Below are 21,850 nucleotides of genomic sequence, written 5' to 3'. Positions count from 1 at the left end.
AAATTCAACCATATATATTAACAGAATGGTAAAACCAATACCTATGACATTTTATTAAAAACGTATATATTTATTTTGTTAATGTAGACACAGCTTATGTTGTAGCTAAAACCTTTCACAGCTGAAGTGCTGAATGGGCTTGCAATGCACTGGTAAGGCAAACCATATGTGAAAAGAATAACTGGGTTAATGTGTATGTTACCATGCTTGTGCTAAAGTCGGAGCTAATCATACAATGTAAACTGCACACATGTAAATTTGCTGTGTTATTGTGACCCACCCACATTGTATCAGCTGGGAAATTAGAATTAGGGTATGGATCATTGTTAGTCGGTTAATTTCCCCGTCATTACAGATTATTTTTACAACAGAAATTAAAAGAACCAGTAAAGACTCGGAAGGCCACAAAGCCAAGGAAGACATTTTTTGTCCTCATTGTTGTTGTCAACCAGTAGGCTAAAAAAAGGAAAGAAAAGATAATCAGACATAATCACGAATAAACGTTTTGTTTTTTGGGTTTTTTTTTGGTAAAACTTGACCCACTTTTGATGATAATGTTCCACCTACCTACAGTGACTGCCTTCCGAAAAGCTCTCTTTCCTCTAATTGGTAGGCTTTGTGGAAGCCTACTGAGAGCAAAAGCTAATATTCCTGTGAGTGTGTGGACAACAAAAACAAACAGAAACCCTACAAACTACTTACAGTCATCATATATACATCAAAAATATAGAACATGCAGGGCAACTTACATATTTTACACCATTTTCCTGCGAGCTGTGTGAAAACAATTCTCTACTCAGTGCTAAATCACAAGTTGTGTTTAGCAATTTAAAAGTAAATAAGTAGTAAATGGACTTAAATACTGACCAAAGGTGGAAATGCCAGCTGTCAGGAAATACCAAAGGTCTACAGTGAAATATTATTCTACCACTGACTAATAAATGTATAGAATATGCTGGATTTTTCAGTGTAAGTACAATACATGCCTAAAATAGCTGTTTTCTAAAGGAATATGTGCATACACTGACCAAAACGTCTGTAGCTTGACTTTATGGGTGTGCTGTGCCTGAAGCAGTTGAACACTTCTGAAGCCTGAACTTTTGACTCACGGGGATTAATCCTAACACATACTTACCTCATTATTTCAGACTTTGCTTTTACTTAATAAAATCCCTACATCATGTACAGTATAAAAAGGGGAGACTAAGAATGGGTCACTGTTTAAAAAAAACACTGTTAAGAGGTGATGACTGAATCTGCAGAAGTTCAGCATCTGCAGCTTCTCTTAAAACTACTGTCATCACAGGAAGGACCAGAACAAATGAATTTTGATTTAAAGGGTTTGTATCTATAAATACATGCATAGCATGTTCTCTACAGGAGATTTGGTCACTCTTTATGAATACTTTGTTTTTCCTCCACCAGACAGTTCAGACAGGTTTAAGACTCTTAAAACAGACTCAATCCTTCCCCTACATCTGGCCATGCTTAAATCCCCTGGCCATCTCTCAATAGCGGATGGCAGAGCAACATTTAGCTTAGCAAGAAGCAACCTTGTTTGGATTCTGACCTCTTCATTCTTACCATTTTACATCCCTTTGATTTGCCCTCCATCTCATTAGCTTCATCACAAAATGCACCTGTTTTGTCTCTGCTGTTTCTTCTCTTTCTTCACTCCATCTCTTTGCAAATGTGTTTGTTCAGTTTTTTTTTTCAATTTTTTTTCTGTCTGTGTCAATTCCCTTCTGCACCCTCTATCTCATATGTCGTTCATCTGTTTCTTCTCTCCAGCCATCCCCACCCCCTCACACACCCCTCTTCTAAGCAGTCTGTGACTGTAATGTTGCTGAAGAGAACACAGTGTGTCAGCCTGAATCAGACAGATGAGCTGGGAGGGGAGTTAGAGGCTGAGAGCATTGCATTAATCCACACACACACACACACACACACACACACACACACACACACACACACACACACACACACACTTCTTCCCTGCCTGAGGGGCCCTACAGACAGATACCACAAACACATGCATTGTCCCAATGTTCCTACAAATGACCACCGACTTAATGATGCAATCTCAATGCACGTCATGATACTCACAAAAAAAAGAAGGTAATCCCAACATTACAAACTATTAAAATACAATTTCAGTTACTTTTGATTATACAAATAACTCCCTCAAAAAATTTGTGCTCATTATGTATGATGCTGTTAAACATGATGCTGGGAAACAGTATGCAATTACACCTAAAAAAAAAAAAAAAAAAATCCAGTTTCTTGTGTTTTTTTTCCTTCTATCTGCCTTCAAATGCACACTACAGCAGTATGAGGAAGACACATTTACACTTCCACACAAGCCTGTGGCAAGTGTCTCCATCTGCAGATTTTTTAAAAGTTCAGAGCAAGGTATGAACGTGAAGGAGACATTGCTGTTGTACAAGTTGTTTTCTTTTTTTCATAACTCTCAGGTAGCACTGTAGCCATGATTAACTTTTTATTTCTAGTTCTCACAACAGGAGTGATCATTATTGTTATTATTTTTTTTGCTTTGTTCTTGTAGGGGTTATCTATGATATCTTTGACAAGTGTAGAGCTATCTTTATCAACTCCAACCTCAAAAAAAACAAAACAAAAAAACACACACTTCTCGTGGAGTATGAAGCGACCAGATCAAAACAAAACTTTTTTCTTCTTCTTGCAGCCTCAAAAACAAGAACAAAGTTCCTGCTTCTCACAGAGTATGTAACAAGCTTTAGAGCTGGGCTGCTCAGTTCGGTCCTACAAGCAATTGAACAGGTTTTCCATGTATCCCTACTCCAACACACCTGACTCAAATGAATGAGTTATTGTGCAGAACTTGATTGGCTGTTAGATCCATTTCATTTGATTCAGGTGTGTTGAAACAGGGATACATGGAAAACCTGATGGATTGCAGCCATCGTAGGACTAATGCTGTTACTTCTGTATCTGACAGTCACATGGAGGACAGTGTAATACCATCCATACCATTACATATTGTCCCAACCCAAACTGCAGACTGTGTTACTACTTGGACATTCTGCCACTGACATGGCATGAACAACTGTCCATTGCACAAGAGAGGCCATGTAAAAATACCTAAGTAGATTTTTCTCAAACTGGTATCATTAAGTTGAGGCTGGACTTGTTTTCAATAAAAAAAACAACTTTACTTGTAGCTCCCTTCAGAGAAGCTTTTAACTTTAGCTTGCCTGTCAGGGATCCATTGGATTCTTCAGATCAAAAGCGCTCTCCCCGCTGTCTGCTACAGGTAAAATGTTGACAACTCATTAGTACTTCACTCAACTGCACTTAAAAATATCCCTTTAACTAGTGTGTTCACAGCCAAACACAGAAAAAAGAGTAGCATTACTAATTTACTGTTTAATTTTGCTTGGTTAAGGGAGGGTTGGAGTTTATCCTCACTCTTCCTGAGACAGGTCATCAGTCCATCACAGGTCCAACAGAGAAAGAAACAACCCTGTACGTCCACACCGGCACCTACTCTTAATTTATAATCACTCATTAACCTTAAAAGCAGGCTCTGAAGAAAACTAAATAAACAGTGTGAACAATCATTTAGGGTATAAAAAAGTGAGCCAGCTTAAAAGTTCAGAGGATTCTCACTTCACACACAGTTTGTCCACTCAGAGACGCCATAGTAAAAATGGGGGCACTGTAACATGGCAGCTGCCGTGAATGTGGACCTGCAGCAAGTAAATATAAATGGTTCATTCTAAAGAGAACAAAAACATAACAGTTGTTTTACTTAAACGATTATATACCAATATAAACACAATTGTTAGTTATAAATTCAAATTTGTCTGTCATTGTCCTTTGATTTTGTTTCACACAGTTGTCACTGTGATAATGTGGCTGAGAGAGTACAGCTTTCTCATTTTCAGGAGATTTAACACAACTACAAAACACTCCATAACATCTAGAATGGTGGGAAGAAAAATAGGAAGCAGAGACTACAATTTTGACTTGTAGGGTTTCATTACTTAATACAACTTTTGTCCTTCCCCTTTTATATTGCACAGAGCCTTGTGTTTATCTATCTTTGTAAGAATCAAGCTCAGGCCAGCAGGGGTGAACACAGCCCTGCAGGCAGGAGTCTTGACTACACTTGGTGCAACCATGTGACCAACACATCTACGCCCACCTCATTAGCCAGGGCTACAATGCAACCTTATTTAAAAATACACAGTGGAATTCCAGGAGAGCAGTGAAATCTGAGAGCCATGAATTATAAATACAACAGCCAGAGAAGAGAAAGACGCCCACAGACACTATCAATGTGTGCAACTTGATGTGTGTTTGTAGCTACCAGCAAAAATGCAAACTGTCTATGTTTCTATTCACATATGAGCCAGCCTAGTGGTACTGCCAAAATAAAACATATATTCCATCCAAAAAGTTGCAAAGAGTTGGTCTGCCAAACATACAAACACACTGCGTCCAACCCTGGAAATGCTCCTGTACTGCAGCAACACAGAGGTTGTTGGAAATAAATGCAAGCATTCTTCAGAAGTTAAAAAAAGTTTTTACTTACCAAATATAAAAGTAAAGAAGTAAATGTAAAGAGAGAAAAAAGATTAACTCCATCAGAAGCTCTCTAGTGCGAGAATAAAAATCTGGTGTCTGTTGGAGAGGTTTTCAACAAAACCATATTGCTGCATTTCTTATGTGACCCTAGCTTTGTTTGCTTTATTTGTGTCACATTCTCACTGATAATTAAAATGTTATTGAGGCATTTATAGTCTATTACTGGAAGGATATTGACCCTATTATCTCCATTCAATGATTATCCCTAGCTTAAGCATAAAAGAGGAAACACACATTTCCCTGATATCCTGCTATGTAATGAATAAACTAATTTAACTTGTCTGTGATTAATAATATCTGTAAATAAAATTCAATTTAGTTTTAGTCACATTTCACAAATATGCACTGAGGTTTTGTATGTTGTTTGCCTCAAAAACATGACCTTCATTTGAGATTTCCAAACAAGTCTGTGCTACAAAGACTGTCCTTGTAGCTCAGTTACATACAAACAGACACATTAAAACCACCTCGCTGATAACGTTTAGGTCAGTGTCATCCTGTTAAATCAGAAGGCCTGTGGGGGTGTTGTGTGGCATCATGTGAATCAAACCTGTTCTGTTGCAGCCTGAAAGTGTTGTGATCGAAAGAATTTAGCGGCTGGGTCAACAATTTGGGTACTTTACAGTGCTCCTTAAGCCCTCAGCATCTTTTGCAGTGTGGTGGGTGTTCACATGGATTATGTGTGCAACAATGCAGAATCCACATGAAATCAACAACCCAAAATCTCCCAGAAGAACATTGCACTGCATTGAGATAATCATGCTACTTACTTACTGTGTAGTTTCTAATGTGACTGATTACTGTAGCATAGTTTCAGATTTTTCATGTTGACACACCCTAAAGTAGAGTTTTACTTAGCAGTAACAGCACTATATTTGTTATAAATGCAAGAATATTGCAAAACACACAATAATAGAGGCTAATGATCAAGAGAAGAGGGAATGCAACACTTATAAAAACCTATTTAAGTATTACTAAAATAGCAAATAAACATAGACTGCTCTGCTGACCCACCCAGTCCTCCTGTCGGTTTGGACTACACTGCTGTGTGCAAACATCGAATCAAAGACTTACAACTTATCCACAAGTCTGACTAGATGCCATCTTTGCAACTTAAGCTGTTAAAAATCACAAAAATAATCCATATGCACATAACTCTGTGCAACCACCTCCCTACTGTTATAGCTAGTAAATCTAAGAGCTTAACACTGATGAGTAGTAAAGGCAGGAGCAGTGCAGTGTGGTGAGCAGAGCCCCAGTCTGTGGAAACAGGCCTCAGTGTGGATGACAGGCCTAACGAGCTAAATATAGCCTTCTGGGTTATCTCCTCTGTGGGCGCAGTGAGTCCGTTGTTGCTTCACATTATTTACGTGTCTGTGCGTGCAGCCTCTCTCTCTCTCTCTCTCTCTCTCTCCCTTTCATTTCACGTCCTCCCCCCCAAAACACACACACAAACACATCACTATCTCTTGCTCTCCGTGTTGCATACTCATTTTTTTCTCTCTATTTCATCCCTCCATAGCATCTTTTTCTCGTCCCTCCATCTCTCCTCTCTGTCCCCTGGCATCCCTTTGTCATTTCCTCTCTCTCATTCCTATTCTGCTTTTTTTCACTCTCTTCTTTTCCCTCTGCATATCTCTCCTCTCGCCATCAGTCTCTCCCACTCCTCTTTCATTCTCTTTATCTTTGCTTCCCTTTGTATCCCTCCCTCAGAAGCTCCCTCTTTTTTTCTGTCTGACACTCTCTGAGCCTTTTTTTTCCTCTCTAGCTATCTTTCCCTTTGAGCCTCTGTTTCTCTCTTCCCTCTCTCTCTCATTTTCGCTCCCTGCTTCCCTCCCTCTCATTTCTGAGCCATGCCTATGAAGCAGCAGAGCACAGTGTTAGCCATCCACTACAGCACAGTGAGCCCTTGTTCAAATAATACAGCCGGAGGTGCTAAATGTCTGCCATGCTAACCTACATGGATGTGTCATCAGCATCTGCAGATTCCTGACCTCATGCCACAGGGAACTGTTAAAGCCCAGTGTTGAAGCTAAACATACAACAAAGATACTCCACCATTTCTCCCACATCTCTAGTTTACCACTGCTGCAGTGATAACAAAGGTTGTGACATTTAATATGCACAAAGTTCAATTAAATGCCACACATTGGCTTCATCTTTGGAAAGAGAGAGAAATGCATCTATGCTGGTGCATCACCTCTCCTATTCAATAAGAAGGACTGGAGGAGATTTGCAGCAGAGAAGGTGGGTGTTTGTCTGGGCTACTTGCTCCACATAGTAATTCTGTCAAACCACTGCTAAAATGGGGAGTGATGAAATCAGAGAAGTGGGTGTTTTTAAAATTGTGGTTCTCTTTTTTTTAGTTTGTGTATTCTGTTACATTACTTTTTCCCTCAATGAGATAAACTGTGAGGACATACGAGAAGCTCCGTCTTTAAACTGCAGTTTCCCTCTGGGATAAATAAAGTATTTTTAAAGTTGTATGGGAAGCAAAGGACCCTCAATAAAGCCTCGCGTCTGCTATGTAGTAAGCCATTTATTTTATGAAGATACCAAAAATTTAAAATGCAGGAGATCATGAAAATATATTGAAATAAATGCTGAAATTATGTTGCAAGTCAATTGTAAATTTGAATAACTGAATAAATAATGGATTTAAAGCCAACTTGTACTACTTTTACGGATCGGCCATTGCTTTGATCACATGCGAAAACTTAAGGCTATGTTAAATTTCTATATTTAAATTCTTAAAAAAAACTACATGACTCAAGTATTTGCCTATGAGAAAAGAATAATAACGTCAGCAGAGTGACTGAGTAATGCTAGTTACAGAGCAACAACACCGTTCATGAAGTGTGTTGACCCTGAGTGTATTAAAGCAAACCAGTGTGTGCTTTCTTTCTTGGAAATGAATCTTTTTATGTTTAATTGAAAAAAAGGGCTTAAGTTGCTGTTGGTCACAAGATGGAAAGCAACAGCACACTAGAGTGTTTTCATTATGTCATCAGTTTCATAGCCAACTAATGTGAATGTAACATTTTATCCGGAGATGATCTTTTTTACACTATTGTGGCCCTCATATGGAGAGAATAGCAAGTGTAGACTAATGAATATGATGTGTATTTGTATGTGTTTGTGTGTTGAACTCCTGCTTGTCCGTGTGCTCCTGCATCGATTTGTTTAACTGCCAGCTCACCTGTTTGTGTTCTTTTCTCTCACCGTCTCTGTTTGTCTATCTGCCTGTCTGCTTCTCCCACTTTCTGTCTCTCCATCTGTGTGTCTATCTAGCTTACGGCCCTGATCCCGGCTGCTCTCCCAGGTTTATGAAATGCGAGCAGCTTAGCAGATGGTGCATATCGTATTCTGGTTGGCTCTGTGTGGGTTTTGTACCACAGACGAAGGCTTACAATACATGTGAGCCTTTAGTCGCACAGACACACCAACACAGAGAGCTCAGGCTGTTAGCACATGAAAAAAAAAAAAAAAAAAACACTAAAAATATAGAAGGTCTAAAGGAGGAATAGATTGTGGTGAGGAATAGGAGAATTAGGGAGCAAGATAAACAGTGTGAAGGAAAAAAGATTACATTCATAGCCACACAGAGGGAATTTGTAACTTTGTTCTATTATCACTCATATATAAGAGCCTTCCATCTGCATACAAGATGCTTTTTAGAGTAAATAATTACCAGATATTAGCTAAATGCATGTTGTCACTTCAACACGATTTAAATGTGTCAACTTTTTGTGAGCTCAGGAGAGTTACTCCAGTTTTATTGCTTGCTAATCTACGATAAGCGAGAATGTAATTTCAAACAACTTAACAGACGAGATGGAACAAAATCCATCTGTTTGACACAGATAGCTTCCACTGATATAAATATTAAACAACAATCCAGCTAGGAACAAGCGTCCCTAGAATGTAATTATTCTGGAGGAATCCACCAGACTGTTGTTGGACTAACTAACAGAGTACAACTGTAAAGGTGTGGTGAGACTCACCATGATGTAGTGTCTCTGCATCTCTGTCTTCTCACTGGCCAGTTTCTCACACTCCAGCTTCAGGCTGCATAAAGATGAAAACCGTTAAAAAAATACTATTTGCATCCAATAAAAATTAAGTAGTACACATATATCAGATATTGCACTGATCACTTATAGTATAAGACCATGTAAGGATCCCCAAAAATTATTTCTATCCACATGGCTCAGAGTGACATTGAAAAATCTACCTTTATGGCAGAAACAGCCAGCAGGGTGTGTGTTATTCTGCACTGCGATTCGTCATCCATCCAGTGCAAGTGTGTGTGAGGCTTTGCATTTTAGAATCAAAAGAAGTACCTGGTCTACTTATACATGTTGTTCAAATTTGCTTGCTAAGTTAGTACTGGAGGGGGGTCCTTCATTACATGGATCCGCTCATGACTGTTAAAATTTTCTTTTGGATTTTTAGATCGATGTCAGATAGATTTTTATGAAAAACTGTGGTGTCACACTCTTCATCTGCTCATCGTTGTATGTGTGTCTCACTGAGATTCACCAACCCAACCAGTTGAATTAAAAAGGAGTGTTGATATATCACAGCAAGCTGTTGAACTTGCTCACTGAGGTGTGAGGAAGATACTGGATGTTTTAACCAGCCAGTTAGCCAGACTCTCTCCTGTCAGCAACATGATCATCAGTGAACAGAAACCCAGCATTTGTTGCATCTTCTTAATCACGTAGATGTTGCTACAGGCAGAAGCCACAATCATTTATTGGTTTTCCTAGTTTCTGTAAATGCATACCTTCTACACAAGAAAGAATTATATGATAAAAAAATAAAATAAAACAGTTAGCTGAGTGCTATTAAAGTGTTCATATCTGTACATTGTTTGTAAAAAGGATGGCTGCCCAATTTCTCAAAGGACCAAGTCTGCCTTGATAGGTCAGCTTTACAGATCTGAACAAGCACCATCAACTATTCCACAACAGCACAGCTGAAGTCTGAAATTTGAGAACACTTTTGCCCAAAATCTCCATACAAAAATCAGGAAATGGTTAACTTCCAGAGTTCAATTATAATATTTTTTTTCCATCATGAAAAATATGGTAGGGTACCATTTGTATCAAGAACAAAAACAAACAACCTCTGACATTTATTTGGTGAATTTGTACTTACACACAGAAGATTTTATTGTGTCTGTGCATGTTTATATGTGTCATGTGTGATTTTACCTGTGATATTGAGCCTGGAGGAACTGGAATTCCTCCTTAATTCGGTCCAGAGTTTCCAGGACTGTGAACTTGAAAGACTGGCCAGGCTGTAAGGGGACCTGCACCACACAAGAGAGAAAGAATGGATGGATAAAAATAATACTGAGGTGAGTCTGTGTATGAATGCATGCGTCTGATCAAGAAGAAACTGTAGGTACTGTCCCTTGCTGTGTCTGTGCAGGTGCATGGGAACGGACTTCTAGTACACAAGTGTGCATGAGTGAGCACAGCAGTCAGTGTGTGTTTGTGCATCAGGCAGCAAGTCGAGGGAAGGGGAAAAAAAAGCCAAGATGAAAGTGAGATGGAAGGTCACTTCCCCTTCCCACACATCATAAAGCCTTGTCCTCTGCCTCTCTGTTCTCCTCCTCCTCTAATGACTCTGACTTCTTCTCTCCACTGCTTCCATCCTTTTCTTCCTCTCCTCTATTCTTCTCTCCCTCTCTTCCACATTAGCATCCTCTCCACTCTGCCAGGTTGCTAATGTATTCCAGCCTACAAAGAGCTGAGAAGGGAGGAAACATCAAATGAATAACTTATAGGGAATCACGGCACCGTCTCTCACCTGCTAAAAGCTAAAGAAAGGCCCAACAAAACAAGCAACTCCCAGGGGGCCCACCACCACCGCCAGCCCTCCATGTCTGTCTAAAGCGCTTTCGACAGCAGCCCGCCTCCTCCATGGTCTCCATGAAGTTGAAGAAACAAGGGCACTGTTGATGTTTTTGATGCTGTGGTTGTTTTCTTTGGGGATGGGGCTGGAGTACGCAGAAGAGGCTGTCAGTTCTCAGAGGATATCTTTATGTAGGAAATCTCTCTCTCTTTCAATTCTTTTGCATTTGTCTCCTTTTCCTCTCAATTTAGACTGGTTAACTTTTTTTCTACCCCACGGGAATCATAATTTCCACCTGCCAGATTTCTCTTCCAGTTCATTCACTTTGCATCATCTGATACACCCCATTTTCTCCTAATTTAGCAGTTTGATTTTCTTTCTTTTTTCTTAAATTTAACCCACTCTGGTTAGATATACATTTAATTTATGGACAAACTTGAAGATCACTGCAATAGTAAGGGATAATTTGGGCTACTACAGACTGTGGTTAACCACATTTTTTGGTAAACACTGAAAATATTATATTATTTTGACTATCCACAGTGGGACAGTGTGAGCTGGAAATTGCTGGGCAGACTGGTGGAGTGGACTGTTGCAACTCTTTGCCCACAAGCTGCAGACTACACTGGGGATGCTATGATGACTGAAAATGTGGTTTTAGAACTTATTTTGGGTCAGTAATCACTATTACAGCTCCAAATCCAGCACACTAAGTTAAAATTAGTTTGTCCAATGAGATGATGTGGTACCATCACTGGCTGTCAGAGTTGTAAGAGCCAGTTGTATTCTTTCCCACAGGAGTGTTTGATTTTCAGGTGGTAAGAGGTTTCAGTGAGCAGAAGACTGAGTTTCACACTGCTGACTGTGGTTATACTGACGATAACCACATGATGCTGTAAACTTATCAGTTTCCACCTTGAAAATCTGTGAGCATCCAACCAAGTCAATAGTGCCACTGATGTTATTACTGATGTTACTGATGTTATATTCATGTCATGAGTTTACAGTAATCTTTTCACTACCCACCCATTCATCTTTTCTTCACCTGTTTACTTATCTATACGTGCATTCATTTACTCATCCATTCATTCAAACTGTTCATTGCATTGTAGTTGGATGGCGATCCGTGCGTGGCTAAGGCTTAAAGATTGGTGGTTTCAGTGGCGGGGCTTCATTAGTCTAGACAAGCACGATTCAATTAGATTTCAATTAGTCCGACGGCGGAGGTCAGAGACGCGGTGGGTTCCCCAGTAATTAATCTGCAGAGCCGAGCTGAGCCCGAGCTAAACTGAGCTGAGGCAGGCATAGTGGGGTCATCTAGATGGCTTGGTGGGCACAATACACACAAACCCTGAGTGTGTGTGTGTGTTTGTGGGAGGGGTGGAGGGGGTGTCTGCCAGCAGATCCCCACTGACCTTGATTCACACAACACACACACATACACAGTGGGGAAGGTAGGGAGGGGGGGTAGATAGTGATCTGGCACACACTGACACACACACACAAACACAGCCATAAGCGCATTGAAAAATATATCAACAAACAAACACACATCATTGCACACGCACACTAACACTTTAAGTACACACCAGCACACACAGAACACACAAACTCAAAGAGGGAGGGAGGGATGGATGGATTGACGGGGAAAAAAGTCAGAGGAGAGATGGATATCCATCTGACAGATGGAGGGATGGATGAAGGGAGTGATAGACTAGTCTGACATTCTTACAGAGGAATGAAAGCATGGGCAGAGAGACAGATGATGAAAGAGTGGTGTGGCCACTGACTGAGAGAGATAGCCAGCCATTCATTCGCCTGACACAGAGGGGAAGGGAGGAGGATGAGGAGATGGAGAGTGCGAAAGAGAGACAGACAAAGAGTGTCTTTGCTGTAGTCAACACAGCCTGGTCGCTCTACCTCGTGCACTGTCCATTGGCCTGTGGTAATACGCTCCCACCATCTGCTGCAATCCACACATGAGCACACTGCACACAGACAAAGTGCTGCTGGCAGTTTACATCAGCAGCACTAAGTCACATAACAAAGCCCATAGTCACAGATCAGGATCAGTGTTTCCCTTACCATTATATTAAATATACCCCAATAACAAAAACCTAGGGGAAACACTGAGGATTACACAAGAGATCTGTGAGTTGCAACCATTGGTGTCAACATGACAGCGTGTTTAGAGCGCTGATGAGAGAGATTTTAATTTCTTTCATCTGTTGGACAAAAATTCCAAAAATGCCTCATTTTTGATTCGCCAGTTGCACCTTTCTGAATGAGTTTCATAGACTCTGCAGGGATAAAGCTTCTTAAAAGGAAATGGAAAACACAAAAAAACTGAGTTAAAAGGACCTCAGGCAGGAGGAAAACATATTTCCTGCTTGTGCTGACCTCTGTCTGTCGGGAAAGTAAGGACTTTTAAGGAAGTAAGGATCAAATTAAGTTTAGGATTAAATATTATGTATGGACCTTAATAGTAATTAAAAAATACTTCTCAAGGACAATCAAACCAGCAATAGTAAAACTGAGCTTTAAGCTACATTAGCTGTATGTGTGTACGTCTGCAGTGTTTACAAAGACCGAGGCATCAGCAAGTCATGCCATATGTACACAGCAACAAACATTTGTTGTTGGATTTTCTTTGTGTTTCATCTCTTCTGCATTGTGGCAGATGGCAGTCCAGATTGTTATGGAGTAAAAACATCACAAAGAGCCACAAAAAAAAACACCTACATTCTCCTGCATTTTCATATGTTGTATATATGTGCATGTCTACATGTGAACACCCTGGCCTCCAGGACCTCCTGGTTGACAGGGAGTCTACCAAGAGGAGTAGAGGGGATAAAAAGGGATAGAGAAAGGTCAACTGTGCACAAACGCACACATATACTATACACTACATGTGGGACAGCAGTCCATCACAATTTGGACGAGCTGGCATGGGCAAGCAGTGAATTAGGAGAGATTACTCCGGGGGAGGAAAGGTGGCTGAAGCCTCTTTTAATGTATCACATACCAGGTCAGAGGTGAGGCTTAGTTGCCTTAACAATCACCTGTATTTGTGTGTCAGTGTCCGTATGTGTGTTCGACCGCTTGTCAGGCAGTCTGTCATGGCTCTGATTACAAGACTTGGTTAATTAACCATCAAAGTGACACGAGCACGTCAAAATCACACATATTTTTAGCACAACGATGGCCACAGTCAGTGGCGTGAAGAAAAAAATATATGGATGTTGTGAAGTAAAGCTGCCCTCCTCGGCTGTAGCAGCCGCAAAAGGCCAATTTACTCATGACTGATGATCAGAGGAAAAGTGTGAACTCAAATGCAAGCTACATAAATCACAGCAGACAAAAGCTTGTTGAGTCCTGTACTAGTTTAAGAGAAAAAGCTCATGTGAAACATTTTGTGTTCTACTTTTCTTGTCCCTTGTCTGTAATATATTTAACCCTTTTTTTTTTAGCCTTTTTTCTATTGCTATATAGTTAAATATCTTCACAGTGTGCCTTTAAATCCACAAAGTTAGCATTTTCTGCCTCTTGCAATATGTGAAATTACAGCATCATAATGTGCTGTACGGATCCTACAAACTAGCATGCAACAAATTAGTGTCTCTCTGCTTAAACAGCCACTGTTTTTATGGTAGAGTTATTTTAAAAATGTAGGAATGTGAGAACAAAAAAAACGTTTCTCAAAACTCTAACAAATTAAATCATTTACCTTCTTTCAGTCTTGCTTACCGCCACATTTATGTGTAGCCACACTTTGTGCTTTTGTCATCTTCTTAATGAAGGTCAGTCTACTTGTATCTGTCTCTGTGCCAGTCAGACTGTCACATGGAAGCTTTCTGTTCAAGCAGCGGCCCATTTTTCCACCACTGGCAGTTGCTGCACAAGAGAGGCAGCAACTGTGAGACAGATGCACATCTGGGAGTTATTGGGAAAGACATAAGTTGTGTCTGTGTGTTTGTCTTCTCTGTCTATCTATTTAGCCCCTGGCACACTTTTGACAAACACATGAGTATTCACACGGTATAAGGAGGCATGTCTATGCATGAATGCATTTATTTGAACAAAACACCCAAACATTTTCTCTATTTGGTGCCCTTTTTGTTATAGCTCCACCTCCTTTTACTCTTCTTTTACCCTTCTTCTTACTCCCTTTGTTCTTCCTGTGTTTCTCTGAGACAAGCAGGGACACATTCAGATTCAGCACATTAAAAAATAAGTGGCTGGTGAAATATTTAGGAAAAAAGGCATATGAATAGATGAGAAATGCCAAGTGTGGAAGAAGAGTGTCAGTGCCCCATGTGTACACGCCTGTACGTGCCTGTGTGAGTTTAAATCTGCTGAAGTGTGCAGCAATGAGCATAAGCAACACCCCATTGCTTCAGACTGTGATAGACTGAATAAAGGTTGGAGGGAAATGGATCTTACATCAAACATCATTTTATGACACCTTCGTACAGCTCTTCCTGCATTTACACAAACCAGTGAAAAGGTCTTGATAACAAAGAGAAAGTCACCATGTCAGATTTCAAACAATGTTATCTTATTTACAGCTGCTGATGCGTTCGCTGTGCACAAAAAAATATCTCTGCCACTCACTTTTTTTCCAGCCAATCATTCAGATCGTAAGCCAGTCAGCAACCCGATGAACCAAAATCTTACAATCATTTAATAAGCCAGTCAGTTTACCAGTTAACCAGTCAGCCATCGGTCACAGAGCTAGCCAGTTAACATTACAGCTCACCAGTCAGCCACTAAGCCAGCGGTCGATTACAAATCAGGGAAAGATTGGCAGCCACATGAGTGTCTGGACTCCATCCAAGCCTGGCTCTGATCGTTTCTTTTAGTGGCAAAGAAAAGAACACGAAAGACAGGATTTGAGGATAGAAAATGGCCTGCTTTTAATCAGAGAGCAGAGTTAATCTGGGCGGCTGCTGATGTCTGATCAGAAGTTGTGGGTTGCTTGTATGACTTTTGCTCCTTCTGTGGGTTGCTTCATTGCTGTATTGTTCCAAAAAGACCGCCTTTGAAATGCTCGGTGAAATTGAATGTAAACAAGACAAGGGCAATAGAAAGGATGGGAGAAAGTCATCTGTGGGAGGTGACAGTGATCTGTTGTGCTGTTGTTTACCATTCATGGCTTTCATTATAGCCACAAATGCTTGGGAAAAACAAACTGCTTGACACAGTCGTACGCAAAAGAGACAAGTCTAATGAGTGTGAAAGCAAGCACTGCAGATCTACATGTCTAAAAAAAAAAGCTATAAATGCACCAGCAAGCACTTATAAATATATTCAACTCACAAATAATTAGTTAAGTATTGTCACAGTAATACAGTACCTCAAATATCTCTTTAAATTAAAAACATCAAACTCCAACGTTACTCTCACTATGTTTTCTGTGACTGCATATTTAGAATCAACTCATTTATTTGGTCATGAATTGTTATCTTTTTCATGGTCAAAGGACAAGGAAACTATCCCCCTGCTCACTCACAAATGTTAGTATATTTCATTTGCAACAATTTTCCAACTGTTCCATTAATTTTACCCTCACACAGACTGACATGCTTGCTACTTTGATATTTACTCGTGTTTTTTTTTCCACTTCCATCTGACTTTTATTTAAATGAGGTGTTTTATTGTCATTACTTACAGTGCCAAAGCAGTAACAGACTGAGTGATGTCATCATGAACTCTACAGCAGGTTTGGTAAGTTGTCAACTGTGAACTTTTTAATTCAATAATGCTGCAGCTCTGGAACATCCAACACCTTCAGCAACTACGCTGACGACTAAAGTCCAAATTTTTCTATCTTTCATTCCATTTTGTCTCTTTGTCTTCTGAGCAGCAGATTATTCTGTGTTCTGCAGATTTGTAATTAATCCATTAAAGCAACTTCTTCTGTTAACGTGGACATAATGTCATTGTCACGTGTGTGTTATGTTGACTTGATGCGGAGAGGGACAGATGCAGACCAGAAACACCTAAAGAAACTGAGCAAAACGGCTTTAACAGGCTGCGCACGCTCTTGGATCGTCCCTTTTTTGTGAGGTAACGCAAAACTCATTGCAAAGAAAAGGAAAATTCCCATGTACCCTTGGGGGTCCCGTATGTTTCTCGATTTTCCGGCAATGGAAAAATAAAGTTCGACAATGAAGTTAAAAATGACATCATCATACATGTTTATGTTTGTCAATATTGGGACATTCAGATGGATTTTTGAAATAATAATAAATAAACAGGGAGTTCATAATTACCTGACTGCTTGTTTTTTTTTTATGAAGAAAGTAGCAATGTGCAGTGATAAAGAAAACGTCGATTCAGTGATGCATCGGGAATCGATATCGGAAAGAAAAAAACGTAATCAGAACAACATTAGCACACACCCAAGCTCTTTTACAGGAACACAGAGATACATCAAACATGCAAAATTTTGGGATCTCACATGTTTAGATTCTTATTCATCTCTCAACAGGGGGTATTGGACAGGTTGCACAATCATTCTGCAGCAGGACAACCACTTGGGGTTTAAAGCCAGAGGAACAAACAACAAGCTAAAGAGTTCTGCAACAGATGGTACGCTCCCAAGAGTCCTGATTTCAGCATCATGGGGTGGGATTACATGACAAGACAAAGTTAAACTATGGACCCTAAAAAGCATTGCTCATTTTTAGGTTTTCTTCTACTTGGAGGAAGCCGACTGATAAACATCAATTATTCAGAGCATGTCTTTTTAAAATCAACATTTTAAATTCCTAAAGCTTTTACACAAACCCACATCAAGGCATACATACAATTAGTCACACAGACACTTTACAATTCAAACAAAATGCACAAAAATAGCCAAACTGAACCTAAAAAAACCACATTCACACCTATTTGAGTCAACACACACATTGCAAATACAAATATGTATCCACTCACAAAGCACTACGGGGACATGGACACACACATTAAACACAAACACAACTCACACAATCCTTGCAAATTCACATGTGCACGCCACATACAGTTCTGATAAGGCTTGCCACAAAAATCCAGTGGAACCAATTACAGCTCCACTCGCCTGGCAAATCAGCTTTTAGCTTTAACCCTTTCCCACCACAGAGTGAGAAGAACAAAGTCTTGGTTCTCTGATAATAATAATAATAATAATAATAATAATAATAATAATAATAATAATAATAATAATAATAATAATGCTATTCTAGCCTTGGCTAAAGACATATTTTAGGCACACAGAGGAAAAGGGAGGATGGAGTGTTGGTCAAGGCACAATTTTGGGAATTGAACCATCATGTCTGACTGACACCAAAAAGGTTATACAGTGTAATACCTACTGACTAAACATGCATCATTTCTACAGTCTTCAACAACAAATAAAAATCATTTCAATGAATAAACTACTGCAACAGATTACTTCCAGACTCATGATTCAAGCATATGTAAGTATATCAAAAAAGTAAAAATCTGCACTGTGTGTGTGTTCTGTAGCTCAGACCCACATTACCCATCATACCTCAAGATCCGACACGCAGAGCACAGAAGAAACCATGACTTTTTTAACATACCAGCTGACAAATCTACCAAAAACAATTTTGCTACATGGAAAAAAAGTCACAAGATTTTAAGGTAGAAACACAACTTATGACCATTTAAACTCATTTTTATGGTGTCAGATACAGTTGTTCCAAGTCGCGGGGGACTCAGGCTACATACAAAGTCTTTGGTATCTCTGCTAAAGACTGTCTGCCATGTAAGAAAGCAGCAAATATCAGCATAGGGATGCAGGTATGGTGGTAGATGGCATAGGCAGGACAAGTCTGGTCCTGCAGGTTTTAGGTGTTTCCCCGCTCTAACATGCTGATTTAAATTAGATGGGTGCAACAGCTTATCAAGTTCTGCTCAGTAATTTCTTCATTTGAATCAGGTGCGTTGAAACAGGGGAACGTCTAAAACTGCTGCTCTCGAGGGCTGAACTTGCCTATCCCTGGCATAAGTGAAAGAACTTTCATGTTTTTTCACTTAACAGCATCCTTGAGAACAAGATTTGGCTCCTTTTTGCCAGTCCCATGTAAGATCTTTATTTTATCATTAAATTTCAACATGGTTTTTGGTTAGGCCTGGAAGCCAACAAAACAGTAGCCACAAAGAAAATGGGACAGAGTGTTAAAATGCGACGCCAGTGGTACCAGTGGTAGAGAAGGAGAAGAAAAAATCATATTGCAGCAACAATATTCCAACATGTACACAGTCTGTAACCACATGCACTCAAAAGTAAGGAAAAGCAAACACACACGCAGGCACACACAAGCGTTCTCTCAACCTTCACACCTCTCAGCAGATCACATTTCATAGCAACACCAGAAATAAAGTTCCGCTGGCAGAAGACGGCCGCAGAGGAAAAAGGAGAGGGAAGAAAAACAGAAGGGGGGAGAAAAAAAAGAAGAGAGCAAGATAGGGGATATCGATCTGTTGGAGTTAGCTCAATCTGGCACTGAACTTTATCACAAACGCAGAGCATCACAGCAGGAAGCTCTCTGATACGCCTCTAAAGGAGAGAACAGAGGAATGTTCTCACTCTATTCTTCATTCACATCTCCCATTCATTTTCATTTCTCTTTCCACCCCCAGCAGCAGCTTTTTAAAAGAATTCTTTCTGACTCCTTTATTTCTTTATCGGCTCTTACATCTTTTACTTACTCCCTTTGTTTTTCACCTCTCCCTGTTCCTTTGCATCTTTTCCAGCAGCTGGCTTATTAGCATTCTCCCTGTACATGTAATTGATTCCTCATGCCTTCCTCTTTTGAAAATGTCATTCATAATTCTATGTGATAGCTGGCTGGCTGGCTTGCTGGCTAGTTGGCTGAGTGTTTGGTTGGCTGGTTTGGATGGCTGACTGTGAGGTAAAGTGTCCACTGACCCATTTGTAGCAGATACAAAGAGACTGACAACCAAATCTGATTATAACAACCAGATCAGGGCCCTTGTGAAGTGAATGGTGTAAGCCAGACTCAGCCTTAGCTGTCATTCATCCTTCTGTGCTCTTTAGTCTGTGTAACCTTTATTTTACCCTGCCATGTAAATTAACTACAAATTCTCACTGCTGATGGAGGGTGAAACTGAAGGAGGTAAGGGACTTTAAAGAGGTATTAAAGGGGAAGTACTTGTGCACTCATGGCCTTCCTTAGTGGTAATGGAAATGAATTAAGTAGGACTCAGCCATCAATTAAACGGTCTGTGTGTGTGTGTGTGTGTGTGTGAGTTTTTGCTCAGCAACAGAAATGAGCAAATGGACAGCTAACGACCACGTCAAGTCTTCACATGTACACATACATCAGCTGACACAAATTACCATGCACACTAAGCAATATTGCATATATGAAGAAGAAGCAGGTTCAGTTATATGTCACCTACACAGCCAATCAACAAGATCTCATCTGGTTGCAGCTGACAGAAAGAGATGTGTGTGCATGTGTGTGTGTGTGTATAACAGGGAGTATCTTAGCCCAAACACCCTAGTCCCCTCCTATCATGTCTCCCTACTCATGTTACAGTACAGTTCATTTAACTAAATGAGAGAGGGACAAGTGAGACAAACTGAGACAAGATGAAGCAGGGAGCAGAGATGGGAGGAAGTTGAAGAAATGAAGGTGTAAAATGAGTAGAGAAGCAGGAAAAAAAACAGGGCAAATCTGAGAAATAAAAAGCAAGACACAGACTGGAGTTGAAATACAGTCAAAGGCAAATATGAGGAGACAGAAAAACTGTGAGAGACGAGGAACTTACCGGATGCCTGCCCTGAGGGTACATGATCCCAGGAGAGGAGAGGCTTCCAGTCCGTTTGATGGCCAGGTTAGTCCCCTGGCCCTCCACTCCTCTGCCCTCCACTGGTTACACTACCACACACTTCTGCACACACAAACCCACACACTCACAATAAGAGACTTTCACACTCTATAAGTCCAGTCCCTGCTCCTTAGCTGGACAGCAGTTTAACTCTTCTCTCTGTTGTTTTCCGTCTTTATCTTTCAACACAAATTCCTGTTGACACACAACCGAGGAACACTCAGTCTGTCGGCTCGTTTATCCAGAAATGTCATGATACAACGGAGCAGCAGACTTTACCTCCTTCTCCTGCGTCTTTTCCTACTGAAACCCAAGTCACAGTTTCTCCTCGTCGCTCCTCAGAGTATCTGTCCTCCTTTTCCCCCCAGCTTGTTCAGTATAGGTCCACACACAGTGACATGACAGCGAAATTCGTCCAGGCACACTCCCCTCTTCTACTTCTCCTCCTCCTCCTCCTCTTCCCACTCTTCTCCCCTCTTTTCCTCGCGCCCCTTCACCCAGCGGTCCAATGGTGAAACATACAAACATAAACACTCACTCAGCTCAACTAAATAGTCCTCTTCTCTGCTTTTTCCTCTTCTGACACACTGAAGCCTTGACTGCTGCAGCAGGAAAAAAGAAGGAGAGGAAGAAGAAGAAGCAGGGAGGGGAGAGGAGAGAGTAAGAGCTTTGTTTTTAATCTAAATGTGGAAAAAAAAAACGCAAGAGGAAAGCAGGGAAGAACAGCAGGTCAGTGGAGGATCCAGCGGGCTTTTCAGCAGCAAGCCCTAGACTGTAATATATTGTGCCTGTTGGCTTCAACACAAACACGACAGGCTGCTAAAGCTCCTCTTAAGGTGGAACTGAGTAGATAGAGACACCCACTCACACACAGAGGGAGAGAGAAAGGCATGAGATGGATCCATTTTCAATTGTGGTCAGACACACAAAGCAATCAGTCACGCACAAAGGCTCAGGCTCAGGCTGATATGAATCAAGATGCAAACACACAAACACCCAGACACTCATTCGCAAATTCATGACAGCTATGTGGACACATTCAAAAAGCAGCACAAATGCACAAGCAACTATCTGCACACACACATATTAGTGACTCAGAGTGGTAAGTTTATCAGCCAGTTTACACCTTGCTTTAAAATGCATCTGAGATGTATGAATAATGATTCAACCATGCTTTATCGGTTACTAATCCAGGTTTAAATGCTTTTGGGTTGCACAAAGACTCATCTGATCCCTGAAACCACCAGCAGACACGGTCTGAGAGGCATCCGGATGTTTGGGAAGTGCAATACATCATGTCAGAGCACATACATCCACTCCCAACTCTTCTCAAATTAACTCAAAGTTAATCAAAACAAACTGAACCAAAACCAAAACCCCCTTTGGAGGTTTTCAGCAGCTCTTGTCCACCCTTAAAAAACACTGAGCAGAGTTAATTCTGGTCTTTCCCTTTTTTTATGGGAGTTTTTCTTTTTATTAAGTTATT

The 21,850-nt window shown here is 40.4% G+C and overlaps 1 protein-coding gene across 2 annotated transcripts in view; it reads right to left on the bottom strand.

Moving 5' to 3' along the window:
- The window catches only part of tle2b (TLE family member 2, transcriptional corepressor b), a 74,086-nt gene extending 52,963 nt beyond the window's left edge, over positions 1–21,123 (bottom strand). The window contains exons 1-4 of one of the 2 annotated variants that reach the window (XM_042006526.1): positions 20,644–21,123; positions 20,305–20,559; positions 9,852–9,949; positions 8,637–8,700 (exon numbers count right to left, since the gene is read on the bottom strand). In XM_042006526.1, coding sequence (XP_041862460.1) covers positions 8,637–8,700; positions 9,852–9,949; positions 20,305–20,328 — 186 coding nt within the window. In that variant the 5' untranslated portion in view covers positions 20,329–20,559; positions 20,644–21,123. Of the gene's footprint in view, positions 1–8,636; positions 8,701–9,851; positions 9,950–20,304 lie in introns of both variants that reach the window. The other variant, XM_042006527.1, reaches the window with a different exon arrangement.
- Between the last annotated feature and the right edge of the window lie 727 nt (positions 21,124–21,850).

The sequence above is a fragment of the Melanotaenia boesemani genome, chromosome 14, assembly GCF_017639745.1.
Source record: "Melanotaenia boesemani isolate fMelBoe1 chromosome 14, fMelBoe1.pri, whole genome shotgun sequence".
NCBI lineage: Eukaryota > Metazoa > Chordata > Actinopteri > Atheriniformes > Melanotaeniidae > Melanotaenia > Melanotaenia boesemani.
This window is presented reverse-complemented; position numbering and strand designations above follow the sequence as displayed.